The sequence below is a fragment of the Phodopus roborovskii genome, unplaced genomic scaffold (assembly GCF_943737965.1).
Source record: "Phodopus roborovskii unplaced genomic scaffold, PHOROB, whole genome shotgun sequence".
NCBI classification, from domain to species: Eukaryota; Metazoa; Chordata; class Mammalia; order Rodentia; family Cricetidae; genus Phodopus; species Phodopus roborovskii.
Genome location: NW_026126511.1, coordinates 55,025,390 through 55,042,954, shown reverse-complemented (window position 1 = coordinate 55,042,954; position 17,565 = coordinate 55,025,390). Strand labels below are relative to the sequence as shown.

General features: G+C 45.6%; 2 protein-coding genes across 2 annotated transcripts in view; one reads left to right on the top strand and one right to left on the bottom strand.

Annotated features, from left to right (window-relative positions):
* Positions 1-12,052, top strand: part of Ift88 (intraflagellar transport 88) — a 309,460-nt gene extending 297,408 nt beyond the window's left edge. The window contains exon 27 of the mRNA XM_051195609.1: positions 12,008-12,052. The gene's annotated coding sequence lies outside the window, so the exon portion shown is untranslated. The remainder of the gene's footprint in view (positions 1-12,007) is intronic.
* Positions 1-15,249, bottom strand: part of Lats2 (large tumor suppressor kinase 2) — a 54,308-nt gene extending 39,059 nt beyond the window's left edge. The window contains exons 1-2 of the mRNA XM_051195608.1: positions 15,101-15,249; positions 2,592-3,130 (exon numbers count right to left, since the gene is read on the bottom strand). Of these exons, the coding sequence (XP_051051565.1) occupies positions 2,592-2,930 (339 nt within the window). The 5' untranslated portion in view covers positions 2,931-3,130; positions 15,101-15,249. The remainder of the gene's footprint in view (positions 1-2,591; positions 3,131-15,100) is intronic.
* Between the last annotated feature and the right edge of the window lie 2,316 nt (positions 15,250-17,565).

The window sequence follows — 17,565 nt, the reverse complement described above, 5'->3', positions numbered from 1 at the left end:
TGTACACAGTATATCATTTGGCAAACACATTACATTGTTACATTGAAAATACCCTAACAGCTTTCATTTCTTCCTGATACTTCCATTTAAAAAGGTTTGATTACAAAAGTACCCAGACATGCTAGATGGGTACTAATGTATGAAAATTCATGGTGCTACAAATTTTATAAATTGTGCATGTTTAAGATGTAAATTTACTTTAATATAATGTTTAAAAGAAAATGCCCATTTCAAGCAGTCAAGTAAGTATTTTCAACTAGCCATTGTACAAATAACATAGAAAAATGCATGCGCATGTGCACTGGTGAGAAGATATTACTTGTGGAGTTAAGTCAAATAGAGCAAACAGAAGGTTCTCTTGAGCTCAGGAGTTCAAGGCCAGCTTGAACATACAATAAAAACCTGGCTCAAAAAGAGACTCTGTGTGTGTGTGTGTGTGTGTGTGTGTGTGTGTGTGTGTGTGTGTGTATAAAAAGCATGAACTATTACCACTAGGCCCCATGGGGAAACATGGTACTATCACTCTGTTGGATACAAAAACAAGTCACACTAGGGGAGAACAAAGTTGCATCTAAACAAGGCACCTAATGTAACAGGGACAAAGAAGAAGCTACTGCGGTAAGAACGCCTTCACCTGGTGCCCAGATTCTAACAATGAGCTTCAACCCACCCATACACTGCTCTGGTACTGTCAATCTTCCCCTCTGTTGTGTGTGTTCACACAATGACTTTCCTACCAGAACCCTCTGAAAGCAAAGGGGCTTGTCTGAGTTGGAGGCACAGCTGTTTTGAGTTTTAAAGTAACACTACACAACAAACTGAATTATTTAGGGAGCATTAAATACCGTAAATGAGAGACCTTTCTGCTAGCAATTAACATAAATTAGATGTGGATGGATGGGCCCTTTGCAGGCATCAGGAGCCTTAGCTCCCATGTATTTACATTTCACTGTATTAGAGAAGCATCCAGTTCAATTTTTGCTCTGCAATTAACACTAATGGATTTTACTTTAATAAGAACCCACCTGTACTCTGAATTATTTGTTTGACTTGTTTCTTTCTCCAAAACCCACCAGGCTCTGATGGCCTCTTTTGTCTACAAGTGATTTACATTAGAAGAGGATCCTAAGATTTGCTATTGGCCTGAAAGCCCCTCTTCAACCTCACCCACTGTTTCTCCAGGGCTGTGCATTCTCACAATAAGACGGGACTGCAGCTGCTGTCAGCCTCCACGGCTACAGCACGCTATACATTACTCAGTATGTAACTGAAGCTGTGCTGTACAAGACACTCCATGAACAGTGCCAATGAGAGCCAAGTTAAAGTCCAGCACATCCCCACATGTCAGAGAGGACATTACAAAAGGGGGAGGGGATGTTTCACAAGCACATTATCTCAGTAATCAACTCTCTAAATCTGTAGCAGCAAACCACAAGAGGAGTGATAGTCCCTTTGGAAATGAAGGGTAACATGGCTAGCCTGTGCTACAACTATGATCCAATCATTGGTGAAAGTCCCTTTGGAAGTAAAGGGTGACCCAGTTAGCCTATGCTATGACTGTGATCCAGTCATTAAACTATTTCTAAAAAACTAAAAACATTTAAACCAACCTGATATTCTTGGAGCAAATCTTACTGTCTAAGGCAGCCAAAAAAAAAAAAACAAAACAAAAAACAAAAAAAAAACTTCACTAGTTTCTAGTACACACACTGTGACTTTTACAATGGTACATGGAAATACATTGTTGGCTTTCACAAGCCATTCCATAACACAGTTACATTTTTCTTATTACATTTATACTTGGTTGGACAGTGGCTCCCTTTCTATGGTCCTGTCCTTCAACTTGGATCCTAAACATGCAGTTCTGAGTTGTATGCTGTCACATAACAGGTGCTCTCTGCTCATCAGTGGAGACTGATTCTGAGCCACTGAGAGGGCAGGGTATGCAACCTCATTTTGATGACTCCCACGTCGTCTAGCAATGCTTCTGTCTTTCTGAGCATATCTTCTGTAACAGTGCACACACTATTTTGTAAAATAGAAGACAGCTGACTATGGAGGCACACATCTACAATCCCAGTACTAGGGAGGTGCTTGCAGGAGGATCAAGGCATGAGTTATATAAGACTTTGTCTCAAAATGTAAATAAATGAATAATTATAGGTATAAAATTGTCAAAGAAAAAAATTTTAACAAAACTAAAGAAAAAAACAGATCAGTCAATACATGTTAAATAGCACCCCTACAGAAAGGAAGTAAATGTACAAACCAAAAACAATGTAAGAGAAGTCAGGCTCTTCCCACAGAAGCTCAGGATAATCCCAAGTGGGTCCCAAAGAAAGAAAGGAAAGGCTAAGAATAAATTGTAAGATGGTGTAGCTCAGTAGGGAAGCATAAGCTTAGCATGCATGGGGCCCTGGTTTCCAAACATGTACACACTAACACGACAGAATGGAAAAGTCACAACAAAGAACAGCTTCAAGAAGGAAAAGCTGCTAAGACCCTTGGAGAGAAGGTGGCCATCAGCTCAGGACACAGAAAAGGGCCATGTGTTAAACAGTTAAAGGTTTCCACAGAAGTGCTGGACCCACCTGGTCGCATCCCGCATTCACCAACTCCTGAAGCATCTGCCGATTTACTTCCGCAGTGGCGGAAGTGCCTGATTCATTGGCAAAAGGCAGTAGGGAATATCGGATTTCCCTGAGCGCTTTTTGATAAGGTCCAAACTTCGGGGTGGCTCTCAATTGTTGCTGCCTGGAGGCATCTTTGCTTCCCAGGACTTTGGCATCCAGGGAAGTGTCACTGTTTGGTCCCACAGGCAGCCCCTGGGTGGAAGACTTGGATGGCTGCTTCAGCCCCTCTCGGATCTCTTGCAATCGCTGCCGGCTATTTCCAGAGTAAGTTGTGGCAGGAAAAGTCTTTGGCCTCATCGTTAGTCCAGTTTCCTTTAACCATAAATACAATCTTCTCAAAGTGTCTTATTTAAAAACAGAACAGTCAATAGGGTCAGTTAATTGTAAACATGCTTTCAGAACAACTTCCTTTCAAACATTTTCTGTCCTTCAATTTCTGTAGTTCCTAACGAGAACCTACAATTTTCCAGAGTTTTCATTTCGAAGACCATCACTCTCTGAAAAAGAAAATGGGACAAAAATGATCATTTGTGCATTTCACATAATGTTAAAGCTACTTGGAAATATTCTACCTAGAAAGTAAGAAAGAAGCACATTGCCTCTCAGAAGTGTCATTACTATCTGACTCTGGAGCTGTCTCTAGAAGGTTTCTATAACAGGAAGCCCACAGATGAGTATATCCCACAAACACAATTGCCAGCTCATTGTCTCGTAATTCTGAAAAACTCAAATTGAAGATTTGGGGTTAAACATGCTAAGTAGATTTCTAGCTTGTCCCTAATATCAATTAATCCCTGACCCACACCACAGTCCCTGTGGCTTTACCCAACATCTTTACCCACCTGAGGCTGTGATCCTTCACATTTTTGGAAATTTTTCCTGATAAAGCCTTCCCCAGTTTTCTGACAAGAGATCAAAACTCGTCATATTGAAGGATATCCCCTACTGCAGCTGAAAATGGTTTGCACATAGTTTATCTTGAGAATGGACTTAAGGGGCTGGAGAGCTGGCTCAGCAGTTAAGTGTTGCTCTTCCAGAGGACCATGATTCAATTCCCACCACCCACAGGGTAGGCCACAACCATTTTAACTCCAAAGGATCTGATGTCCTTTTCAGGCGCCAGCTGCAAATTCAGTGCACATACATACATGCAGGCAAAACACGCATACACAAGGAATAAATACACCTTTAAAAAGGAAGAGAGAGAGAGAGCCAGAGAGTGTTACATTCAGTAAAGTTGAGCTTGGGAGTCTTCCTCTTATAATGAGGAAGAAAACAGGCACTTGGGAGACACTAGCTTGAGGCTGTTGTGCGCTTGGATGTTTCTCCTGGCCTGATCCTCTCTAAAATAGTCAGCTGCCAGAGCTACCAGCTGCCCCAAGATCACAAGAAGTATGAGAAGTATGAGGTTCCACAGCATGCTGAGCTATGAGCTGTAGGTTTTGTGGATTGAATGTATTTCCAACTTATGCATTTATCAAGTGATACCCCAATAACAAACCAAGAAGCATGGATACTCCCAACTGTGAGACTTTTGCCACACTTCACTGTGCCCCCACTCGCAGACAAACTGCCTTCACCTGCAGGCAGTGATAGCAGAGAGGCACACCCCACAGCATATCAAAGCCCACTGCCCCCTTACTCCTTCTGCCTTTTGCCCTCCCCCACCAACTCCCTCTCACTGTACAGTGCTCAGTAAGTTGACTTGGAAGAATTTATTTTTGAGTTTCAATAAACAAAGAATAACTGACTCTAAAAGAACGCCCTCCGAAGATAGCTAAAGAAGTGGGACTTTTAGCTCCAGTAAGTAACCCCATAACCACAAGCAAGATTCTGTTTCATAGACACCTTCATGTGGGGTAAAAATAAGAGTAACTATTATTATCCAGTACTTACTACAGGCTAGACACTGGCAGAAGTTTATATGAACTAACTTATATGTTGTTATGTAACCACACACATCAGGAAATACTAGAAATGACATTAAAATGACTGCTTTGTATGGGGACAGTGGTCTTTTACTGTTGTTGACTGTCCACCTTCTTGGTACAACTGAGGAGAATCCATTAAGAAGATCCAGACTAAATTCTCAATGTGAAATCTCTATTTTAATGCATGGTTTCTAGTATCCTGAGTCACTGAAATGGCTGTGTAAGGCAATATAGAGACTGGGCTATGAGATCCGGACAGCTGAGCCCCTGAGCCCAGGTTGGCTAAAGCCTAGGAGCCTAGAATTCTGCTTAATTGATGTAAAACAGGGCATATTGCAAACACAGTCATTTCCAGGGACTTCCTGGTCTGAGCATCTGTTTTGAAAGTCCTAGATTTCTAAAACCATAAGCTCACATTCCAACAAAACCAGAAGGGTACCTAAGAGCCTATTGAGCATGTGTGGAGGGAGGATCCTGGGAGTAACTAGCACTGTTGGAAACTCAACAGGAATTACTGCTTTTCCACTCAGAATTCACATAAAGTGTGGTGTCTAAGCTTTAATTTTCTCCCCTTTCTTTGAAAAATTAAGAGAACATACCTGTGTTTGACAAAATGCACTTAGGGGAGAAAGGGTCTGCTTGGCTCATAATTCCAGGTTATAGCCCATCATTAAGGGACATCACACTGAAGGAACTTGTCAAATGCAGAAAAAAATAAATGTATGCACTCCTGCTCACTCACTCTCTGCACAGACACAGCCCAGGACCCCCCAGAATGGTGGGGCCCATGTGGCTGAGTCTTCTGCTTCAATAAATACAATCAAAACTGTCTCCCACAAGACACACCCACAGGCCAAACTGATCAAGCAGTCCCTCAATAAAACTCTTTCCCATGTGATTGTATGTTGTGTCAAGTTGACAATTAAAACTCATACCACCCTATCTTTACCCCAAATGACAGTGTGACATGGGCCTGATAGAATGCATTTACCCTGCTCCCCTCTCACCACCTGGGACCTCGCCTAGACACACTACAAACGGGAAGTGTGGGGAATATTATTTTAAGGTGTGACTTTTGTTTACGCTGCATTTGTTGAACTCTGTGAAGCTGTGTTACTGTGCCTGTCTAAAACACCTGGTGGTCATAATAAAGAGCTGAATGGCAGGAGAGAGAAATAGGCAGGACTGGCAGGCAGAGAATAAATATGAGGAGGAATTTGGAAAGAAAAAGGTTCTGGGAACGAGAGAGGAGGAGGACTTCAGGGGCCAGCCACCCAGCTACCTAGCCAGACAGAGTAAGAAGGAAAGGAAACTTAAGAAAAGCTGGCAAGAAACAAGCCAAGTGAAGGACGGGCATTTATAACTAAGAATAAGCCTCTCTGTGTGATTTATTTGGGTGTTGGGTGGTGAGCCCCTCAAAAAGCCAAAAGAGTAAGACATCACACAACAGGGAAAGAAGTGTCTTAAGATTTTATTAAACTTTGTGTATGAATGTTTTGCCTCCATGTATGTATGTTACCTGATGTATGACTGTTTCCCCTGGGGGTCATAAAACGTAAGACTCCCTGGAACTGGAGTTAAAATGGCTGGGAGACCCATGTGGTTGCCAGGGATGGAACCCTACTCCTCTCTTAAGCCCTGAGCCATCTCTCCAGCCCCTGGGGGCATCTTGCTATATTATATAGTCAAAGTAGGCCTAGAACTCACGGTCCTCCTGCCTCAGCCTCCCCACAGCTTAGATTACAGGCAAGGATAGAATGCCTATCTTCAGGCACTGTCAGAATGACTAAGAAGCTCACCTTCAGCAATGTACAGTGAAATGGGGCAGAGGGTAAGGTGAGCGGGAGTTGTAGAGAAAGACAGGCCCGAAAGGAGAGGAACCCAGCACAGATGGAGGCCGGAGGGAAAAGTCAAAGACACCGAGCAGATAGGAAGTTTGAATGGAGGGTGTGAGGGGTGGAATTCCAGCTGGAGGGAAAAATGCAGGCTCCTCTACAGGGTTCAGAGCAATGAGGACAGGTTTTCCTGAATACCAGGGACAAACCTCAGAGGTCGCAGGATTCTCTCCTGAAGGGCCTTTGGCAGATGTCATACTTGGTCTTAGTGCAGAAGCCCTGGCCAGGAATCTGGTGGCTGACTGAGAGGTAGTGCAGCACTCCAGTCCACAAATGGTGGTATGCGGAACAGAGAAGGGCTTTCCGGACCTGGCCACAACCAAGCCAGAGGTCCTGGCTTAAAGGCACAGGTAGCTATCATAAGAGTCTCAGGAATTTAACCAGCCTGTAGGCTACCGATTCACACATGCCATAGGGCCATCAGGCCAGAGAGGAGTCCCTCCTGAAACTTTCCTTTTGGAAGATGTGGTCTGTGACAGTCAGATGTTACTACCTACCAAAGGACCCTAGCAGACTACAGAAAAGGCTAGCCCTTTCACACATCTAGACCAGGGCAAAGTCTGTGAAGAAAACAGCCATAGAAAGTTCTGTTAAACCAGAACAAGCTACATTTCTTGCCTATCCCATAGCCAAGGCTGGGTCACAAGGCAACAAAGAGAGGCCCTGGTGAGCTCAAGCCTTCCAAGCTTCCCCTGGAATTTGTTCCAAGACAGAGGCTGCAGAAGCTGGGAGGAAAGAAAGGCTTGGGACTGTGTGCAATCTTTTCCCAGCACACTTCATCAGGCTGACAGCATTCACAAGGAGCTCACATGTTCAGAAGCAGCAGCTAACCACCACTGTTCCATGCCCAGACGACCTCCAATACCTAGGATCAGTGTGGCCAGCCTTTGTACTTCCTACTGTGTGACTATGCAGCCTCTGGCTTGTTTCACCACTTTGGGAAGGATTCTTGCTCACTTAGCCACGCCATGCATGGCAGCAGTCATCACTAGGTTCTGTTCTCCTGTGCAAACGTTGCACATATGGTGCTGTGGCCTTCCAGGCCACATTGGCACAAGCTCAAGGTTTACAGCAAGATGCAGGAGTGAGTGGTCTGCTCCAAGCCCTTGCTTTTCCTCAAGGTTTACAGCAAGATGCAGGAGTATGTGATCTGCTCCAAGCCCTTGCTGTCCACATCAACACTTTCTTACAGTTCCTGGCAGCCCACGGTAGCTGCTGTGACACCTTCGTGAGGGGGGAAAAAAGATATACTTTATATTTCTTCATTTCTAGTATGCATCGGCTCTTGCCAGTTACTTAAGAACAAATGTGTTAATGAAAAATTTACAAAAACAAAAAATTCTAGGACTCTAACATAGGTTACTATCTGGAAGATAAAGAGAAGTAGCCCAGCCAATAGCACCAAGAGGTAGCACCCATCGGACCTGGTGATGTTCACAGGACAGGGTTGTAGTGATATATGCCTAAGGGTTCAGAGTAAGCAGGTACAAAATTTTACTCAGGTCAGGAGACAAGAGCAAGCCAAAATTCAGCATGGTAACTGAAAAGACACCAAGCTAAACCCAGAAGCAGGTATGTCTGAGTGTCTCCTTTGTCAGTTACACATCAAGGGGTATGAGGATAGTCTGAGAAAGTGAAAACAGACTTCTCTGTGTATGAAAGAGAAGTACAAGGGATAAATAAGCCAGTCCAGCTGTGTCCAAGCTAACCTGTAGCCAAGCACCAGGCTGAACAGGTCTGAGCAGTAGCCCAGCTTCAGATAGTGACCATGGCACAACAGGCAGGACGGAGCTGACTTTGAGATCCCTTCCAAGTTAATAGCTCCAGGTCTTTCCTCCCTTCTAAATGACACAGGCCTTTATGCCACTGAGGACAATCCCAATTCATGCTGGCTCACTCCCTAAGACTTCCCGCAGGGCCTCCCTGACCAGCACCCTAAGGGACAACCACATTTCCACACCTACCCCAATGCAATCTCTGCCTATGAGACTGACCAGTGTGTTTCTATACAAGCAATCTGAGAGATGGGCAAATGCAATCTTGTTTGTTTAACCCTTCTGCTACCTAACATGAGGCCACATATGCCCAGGATACACTTGTTCAGAGGCAGACCCCCTAGGGCCTTAGCAGATGCTGTAGAACACGAGGCTGGGCAGGGAGAATGTTCCAGCCAAGGGAAACCCTTTCTCTAAGTATAACTCTAATGGCCAAAACAAATGTGCCTGAGTGGGGCCAGGCATGGTAGTGTACCTCTTTAGTCCCAGAGTTAGAGGCAAGTGGATCTCCATGAGTCCTAGGATAGCCTATTTACATAGCAAGTTCCAGGCCAGCAATAACATACTAAGACTGTCTCAAAACAAACAAACAAAAACAAAAAAACTTGGGAAGTTCTCACAAGACTCTTAAAATCATCACATGTCCATGCTGTGGAACAATCTTTGTTTACTGTAGATATGCTTTGCTCTCATTGTTAATAAAGAGCTGACTGGCTGATGGCAGGATTTTCTTGGCAGAGAGAATGCTGGGAAGAAGCAGGGTAGAGTCAGAGGTCACCAGCTAGGCAAAAGGAAGCAGGACATGAAGAAGAGGTAAAAGCCATGAGTATCAGGGCAGAATATAGATTAATATGAATGGGTTAAGTTGTAACAGCTAGTTAGTAACAAGCCTGAGCTATTGGCCAAGAATTTATAATTAATACTAAGCCTCTTGTGGTTATTTAGGAGCAACTGCTAGGACACAGAAAAACTCCACCTACATGTCCATTTCTATTACTCAGTCATAAGAAAGAAGTCCCATTTCAGGTTACAATGTAGATGACTTTAGAGACATAATGTTGAGTGAAGTTAGCTGCTGATGCCACACACCTTTGAACCCAGCACTGGGGAAGCAGAGGCAGGCCTATCTCTGCAAGTTTAAGGCCAGCCTGGTCTACAGATCGAGTTTCAGGATACCAGGGCTATTCAGAGAAATCCTGGGGATTGGGGGGGCACAAAATACTGTGCCATCATGTTTATTATGTTGTACACCTAGAGGAGGGAAATCCAGAGATAGGAGAGTGGAGATTAATCAGATGCAAGAGAACAGAAATGTTTGCCTGATGGGTCAATGAGAAGGTTTTAGATATAGACAACTGTTGTTTGCTGCAACAACAAAGAATATATTTAATGTCAAAGTGGGACTAAACTGTACATACTCATAGTTACACACACACACACACACACACACGCACACCGATGGACACACCTGCTCAAGCGCCCACCATGCACAAATAATGGTTCTCTTTCTAAAGCATGGTTCCGAAATGAAACACCTGGCCCTAGTCACTAGTCCTATAGTGGAGGATAAAGTCCCACTCAGGCTGGAGTCTAAACTCCAGGGGTGGCTCACATACCAAGCAAATACTAGCCCCTGTCACTCTAATACAGACACTGAGACACACACATCAAGGGAGGATGCCCACATAGTATCCCCACGTGTTCTATCGCTACCTAGTGAGTTTGCAACTATTGCGACCTCATCTCAAAAGCAACAGTTGACCAGGGCAGGAGAAGTCAGAGTGCACCTGAGCTAAGAAAAACCAGGTAGAAGCAGCCTGGAATAGCAGAAGGATTACGGGTTTGGTTCTGCCTCTCCTTTCCAGACTCATAAACAATCTGAAGCTGGGGTAAGCACAGATGATATTTCAGTTACAGCCATAAAGCTACCCAGCACCTGGATTTCTTCAGAATTCTGAGTTCACTCCCTGTCTCGCCCCAACATTCTATAGGAAGTGTTTGTCCTAGAACACCCTGGGAACTCTGTCTTTTTAAGAGGTAAAATAGCACCTCCCAGTGTCCTGCGCCCTTGATAGAATCATCTAGAAAGAAGAATGTTTTCAGTGTCATAAAAGAGAAAAAAAAAAATCTGTTCTTAGTTTGGAGACTGCATTTTAAGGTTTAATTTGAAGACAGTTGGTTTTACAGTCAAATCCTGAACTTTTAAAATAATTTTTTCATGGAAATGTTCATCAGTCAAATGAAAACTACAGCTGGAGATGAGCTACACTGAGCTACTCCTACACCATTTTAACAAGACCTGACAGATGGGATTTTTTCCTTCATCAATAAGTTTATAAATACGACCCTTAGGAATATCAAATAAAGTAAATCTAGTTTTTGAAATCTGTTTGGCATTAACAACTGATTTAAATATATTTTAAAGGAAACTGAAAATCTGAAACAATTTAGTAACTCACACCTGTAATCCCAGCTCTTAGAGATAGGACAAGAAGACGGCTGAAGTTTCCAGGCCAGCTTGATCTACACAGTGAGTTCCAGGCTAGCCAGGACTTCCCAATGAGACCCTATCTCAAAGCAAAGCAAAAGAAAGACCCCCAGAACAAACAAAAAGTCTGTAACAACTCACAAAACCAAGTCACTTCTCTGCAAAACTGGAGCCCATTACCGAATATCTGCTTAGCTGGGAGGCCACCAACAACTGAGTGCGGCATTTTAAGCATTCCTCCCGTGCTTCCTACCAACCCAGTGCAGTCCTCAGCCAGATCCTGAGAATGCTAGCACATGTTCAAGAATTCTTGCTCTCCTTTCTCCTCATGCTTCCCAATCCCACCCAGGCTGCCATACAAACATCAAACACCAACCAGCAAACCAGACAGAAACCCATACCTGATAGGATGGTACTAATGACACACATTGGCTCTCTATTTTAGTTTTATTTTTTATTTAAATTTTTGTTTTACATTTGTTTGTGTTTGAGTGTGAACATCACAGCATACCTGTGGAGGTCAGAGGACAACTTACAGAAGTCAGTTAGTTCTTCCTTCCTACTATGTAGGTTCTGAGGAATCAAACTCAGGTGCCAGACTTGTTTGCCACATGGTCTAACTATGGGGCCCAGGCTGGCCTCAAACTCAGCCCACCTGCCTTTGCACCCTTGCATTGGAATGGCAAATGTGTGTCACCCTGCTATACGTTCTCTTTAATAGTTCATATGTTTAGGCTTGGGGTGGGGGAGGTACTATTTTAAAACAGTAGTTCTTAGACCAAGACCTCCAGTTATTATTTAAATCACATTCCCACTATAAGTAACTACCAAAGATGAGACTTAAATCGAGAGCAAAGGCAGGCCTTGAGCCACACACTAATGTCAGAATCAAATGCCCCTCACTCCCCCCCCACCCCCACCCCAAGGCTGGAAAGCCACAGGTCCAAAAACTGTCCTTTCCTAAGGGAGACCTTTAAGGAAGGCAGTGACTGTCTTCTTTGAAATTTAGGAAAATGCAGTTTCCCCACTGTCCAATAATAACCATGGGCCCTGGGGAGTCTGTGCAGTGACCAGAGGCGGCAAATGCATGTTCCTTCCCTGCAGAATTCCTAAGAGCAAGTAGCTAAAGAGGATAGGGCAGGCCACCCGCAGCAAGGATCTGCACCTGAGCAACCGGTACCTCCTCTGCACCCACCCCTCTCGCAGTTCCCCGTATTTCCCACTGGAGAGTCAGAATGTACACTCCATTGGAGAATCGCAGAGGTGATCAACCTAACCGAAAAAGCAGTGTGTGTGTGTGTGTGTGTGTGTGTGTGTGTGTGTGTGTGTGTGTGTGTGTATGCGCGCGCGCCTGTTGATGCAAGAGCATGATTCTTCCAGGTGTAAGACCACTTAGAGAAAACCCTCCAGAGGAAGGAATGTTCTACCCCAACCGGAAGAAATGAAGGGCTTTGGCTGCTGGAGAAGTGTAGAGCTACTCTTGGAGTCTCTAACTTCCGTGCAAAGGCTTGAACACACAAGAGTGAAGAATATTTCCAGGGAGACAGACAATGCTGGGGAGGGGGCTGGGGCTGTCTGGGGGACTTTAATGTTTAAAAAATAAAATAAAATGGGAGAATAGAGTCAGGAGGCAGGATGCAGTTCATTAGTAATGGAAAGTGCTAGCACTCAGCATTCCTGCTTCAGATAACTGCCAGTAGACAGAGAGCTTCATATTCTAAACCCAGGCCTACTTCATTCAAAACCAATTTCCACTCAAGGACTATGTTACCCTAACCGATTTAGAGATTCCTAGGGTCTGCATTGGTTATCTGTAGGGTGGACAAGAAATGCAAACTCCTGCTCTGAAACATGACTGTTTTCATTCTTCAGCCAGAAAAATCCTATGTAGCCAAATACTGGCACACAAACAAAAAGTACTTGTTAATTAAATTTAGGGGGAAAAAACCCCACTATTCTCACAATTAAGTTGACAGAGTCTAGACATTAGCCAACATAAAGTATTTGCCTAGTGAATGGCAAGCATTAAGCAATGCCAAATTTACTTCCTAATTTTAGCATCACCACCAATTATCTTTCTTTCCAACAGTACTGTTTTATTATACCTTCCAGATGAAACAATAACATTTGGCTTCAAAGCACTGAGGAACAGTCAAGTAGCATTCAGGGACATGAGCAGCCCAAGCAGATCCTTAAAAACTCGGGGTGCCCAGAGAACCCAGGTAACAAAGACATACAGGGGGCTGGTGAGATGGCTCAGTGGATAAGAGCACTGACTGTCCTTCCAGAGGACGAAGGTTCAATTCCCAGCATCCACATGGCAGCTGACAACTCTCTGTAACTCCAAGATCTGACACCCTCACACAGACACACATGCAGGCAAAACACTAATGTGCATAAAATGAGAGAGAGAGAGAGAGAGAGAGAGAGAGAGAGAGAGAGAGAGAGAGAGAGAGAGAGAGAAATGGATCCCTTAGGAAGGGGGAAAAAGATCTCCTGAGTAAGTTGGGAGCATGGGCATAGGAGGGAAGGTGAAACAAGGAGAGAGGGAAGAGGAAGGGGAGTGGGGGGGAAATGAATAGTTCAAATAAAAATGGCTAAAACAAACAAACAAAAACCCACTTGGGGTGCCCTTCAGAAGATGGCACAGAATGAAAGTAACAGTGGCTCTACCACTGGATGAGGTAACTTCTTTGAACTACAGCTGTTTCAGAGGAAATCACCCATCGATGGGCTTTTTAGAAAGGTGGAGATTTCTGAGATTTTCTACAGTGTCCACAAAGCTGACCCACTCCCTCTGTGGACAACTGGACATCTACCCAATTGCAGAACAGATTTAGAAAAGACAATGTAAATACAGTGACTTTATCAACTATCATCCTTCAAGCATACTATTTTAAAGTAGTATAGACTATTGCTTAGAAGTTTTTCACACGTTATTACAAACATGAAATAAATACAGCTGGTCTGGATTTCCCAATACAAACACGACATCCTTACCCCCACGTTGCCCTCTCCCACAAAACTCCCCAATAACTTTCGTGTGCGTTTAGTATAGATTTACCAGATCCAATCCCTCCATTCCACTCTACAGTGGGCTTTAAGAGCCCAGGGCAGGCTATTTACAACATAGCATTTAAAATAACAAGGTATTTTATTGTAAGCGTGTTCCCCGCCCACCACTCAGAGGACCGCCTACCAAAGCTGTGATTTGCTAAGAAATACCGACAGCTCCAATTTACACTTAACTATTCCAACTAGATGGAGAGGCTGAAGAATAACTCGGTTCAAAACTTCTGTGATTCTGTAACTCAGTTCTAGTAACTCTGTACAGCAGCCTCTGTTGGTATCATAGGAAGCTGACATTTTGAAATGTGGTAAAAGCTAAGCAATTTCAAGAGAACCACGGTGGATTCGTCCTACAGTCTTCTCTATACCGGAGTAACGAGACAAAATTTTACGTGAGGGTCAATACTGTAATGTCTCGTTGATTACAGTTGAGTTAAAACAGGCTTTCTAAGCAGCGTCTACATTCCTGAACTGGAAGATTTTTGTTAATGCTTTATTACAACAGTTGCGCGCGGGGAGAGAGGAGGCGGGGGTTATCATAAAAAGTGGCCTAGTCTCCAGAGTTAGCACTCAAAACTGGGGAGCATCATTTACAGACCGAACCTGGGGTTAAACTAAAACTAAAGCGCAAGGTTTCGTACAAATCCCCTAATAAACAGTCACATTACTGACACGCTGGAAAAGTTTAAAGAAGTAAAAGTCCTCCCTTAAACTTTTTGTCAACAAAATCTGCACGTCCAGTTCTCTCCCGCTCACCCACAGGCGTTTGTTGTCAGCCAGCGCCTCGAGCACGAGGCCGGTAGCCGAGGTCGCCCCGGGTGAGACCCGGGCCCCGCAGCGGCTCCTGCGTGGGTGACCCGGGCTGGCGAGCAGCGCTGCGAACTCGGGCCGCCGAGTCGCGCCAGGGAGGAGCAGCGGAGGCCGGCCCCGGAGAAGTCAGCTCCGGAGAGGCGTTACGCAACGACCCCGCAGCGACCGCCGGACGGCGCGGCCCGGGACAGGACACCCGGACGGGGCCGCGCAGCCGAGGGCCCGGGGGACGGCGCGCAAGGCCGCGAGCGCGCGTGGCTGACGGCGCGGCGCCCGGAGGCCCAGGCTGGGCGGGGTCGGCGCCGCGGGACCCGGGGTCTCGGCCTCCGGACGCCGCCGCCGAACACAACAAAGCCGCCCCGCCGCTGCCACCCACTGCCCCGCGCCCGCCCGGTGCCGGCCCGGTGGACTCTCCGCGGCCCGCAGGGCGGCTCGACCGCGGGACCGGGCGGGCGGAGCCCGGTCCCGACAAACTTCCCGGCCGCGGCCCCAACCTCACCTCCGGGAGCGCTCTACACCCTCGGCGGCGTCCTGGCCCGCGGCTCCGGGACCTCGCGCGCCGGGAGACCGGGCGCCGGCGGCGGCAGTGGCTGCTGACCCCGGAGGGTCGGGGGAGCCCGGGGAAGCGGCGGCGGCGCTGGCTGAGGCGGCTCCATCTTCCCGGGGCGCTCACGCCACGGTTCCGACGCGCAGACCCGAGCGGGACATTCGCTACATTGTTGGCATTCCACGGGCGTCACGTGACCCCTCCTCCCGCGTCACTCCCGGCCGCATACCAGCCCGGGCGGGGCGCCCGCGGCCTTGCTCCCCGGCGCCCGCTCCGCCCCGCCGGCCGCTTCCTGCACCTCCCGGCCCGGCCGCCACCTGCCCTGCGGTGGAAGTCCGCAGCCCGGGAGCGTCGGTTCTCCCGAGCGCCTCGGACTAGTCGGTTAAAAAAGTAAGTTCATGGGCCCCGCTGCAAGCCAAGAAAAGCAGCGTCGGCTCTTGAGACCGAAGCATCGAATAAAAAAACCAGGGCGCCCTGACAATCTCAGCTTAATAGGACGCAATTTAACCAGCTCCCTCCCTGGGCACATTTTATGGAAAGTGCCTTATGGTTTTATAGAACAGAACAATACGGACCAACCAGTGAGACTGGCGTTTACACTCCCAGCCATTCCTTTAGCCTCCATTTGGGGATTTGGTCCAGGGACAGACGCTGAGAAGCAATAACAGCGTGGAAGCCAAGTCCTCCATCTACTATTGGCTCTCTAACATCACACTTCCCACCACCTACGGTCTGTGGTAAGTGATGGTGAGGACTAATGGTTTTAAAAGTCAACCTGGTTTCCTCTTTAATTAACAATCGTGACATTTGAAGTTTCAATTCCAGAAGAAACAATAACGAAGATCATTTGTTCCAGCTTTTCTTTTATTTTTGTACTGGGGAAGGAACTCAAGCCCTCTCTCCTGCTAAATTCAGGCTGTCTTACCAGATGAACCCTTGTCTGGACTGTTTCATAACTGCCTCATCAGCCTTTAGTCCTGAACTCCCCTCCCCATACATCAAACCCAAAAACCCCTCAAGTCTTCTTCCAGAGAATTTCCCCAGAGTTCTCATTTCTCCATCCTTTGAACTTTTGTAAGTAAGCCTCCTGCAGATTAGCATTCATTTTTTGACAGTTTAACCCTGTGTACTTAACACTGACATCTTGCACGGTGATGGGAACCCAATGCATCTCCAACAATTTAGCCTGTAAAAGAGGAGCCCGACTGGCTGGCACTCACCTGCGTAATTCCTCCCTCAGAGCCAAGCATACTGGCAGCCTTCACTGTGTTTAAAGTTCTTGCCTCTTGCTCTTTAAAGGTGTAAGAAACATTGAACAAACCAGCAGTTAGTGATACACACCTATAATCCCAGCACTGGGAGGCAGAGGCAGGCACATCTGGGTTCGAGGCCAGCTATAAAACAACCATGGCTACACAGAGAAACCTGTCTCAAAAAAAATAAGAAAAGCAACAAAACAAACAAAAGGAAGAAAAACTTTATTCAATTGAAAAATGCTATAAAGTGGTGTTTTGGTTTAGATTGTAAATGCCCCTCAAAAGTACTGTATTCAGAGGTGCTGAGGTAGTCCACGCCTTTAATCCCAACACTGCAGAGGCAGAGGCAGGCAGATCTCTGAGTTTGAGGCCAGCCTGGTCAACAGAATGAGTTCCAAGACAGCCAGGAATACACAGAGAAACCCTGTCTCAAAATGAATAAATAAAATAAAAAAGAAAAGTACTTGTATTGTTGATTTGACTTCCAACCTGAAGCATATTGGGAGCCTAGTGGAAGTTAAATCATGGTGTAGGACCCCTTCCTGCCTTTTGCTTCCGGAGTACCTGTGAGCTGAGCAGTTCTATCATATCAAGAGAGCAAAGCCAGCCAGACACAGACACAGACCTGGAACCTAGGCACCACTTCACTTCTTACAGATGGCCCCTTTGGGAATACCTAATCCTTTTTTTTTTTTTTTTTTTTTTTTTTTTTTTTTTTTTCCACTTAGGGCTGGATAGATGGCTTAGCAGTTCAAAGCACTTGCTATACAGTTCCTGCATCTACATTGGAAACCTCACAAATGTGTGTGATTCCAGTGCCAAGGGCTCTGATGCCTTGTTCTGGCCTCTGTGGATGTGTGTGTGTGTGTGTGTGTGTGTGCACGCGCGCACAAGTATGAACTAAATCTAAAAACTTTTTTTCAGTTGCAGTAACTATTATGATGCTGATTATAATAGTGAAAAGTCAAGAACAACTTGAGTGTGCAACAGCAGAGAAGGACAATTTACATGGTGGTATACCTACAAGAACTAAGAAATTGGCTTTATTTCTTTCAAAGGATAAATCAGAACTAGTGTGGAATGAAGAAAAGCAATTTGCAGAACTGAATACATTATGATACCATATTCAAAAATAAACAGAGCCTTTGTTACCTATACTAA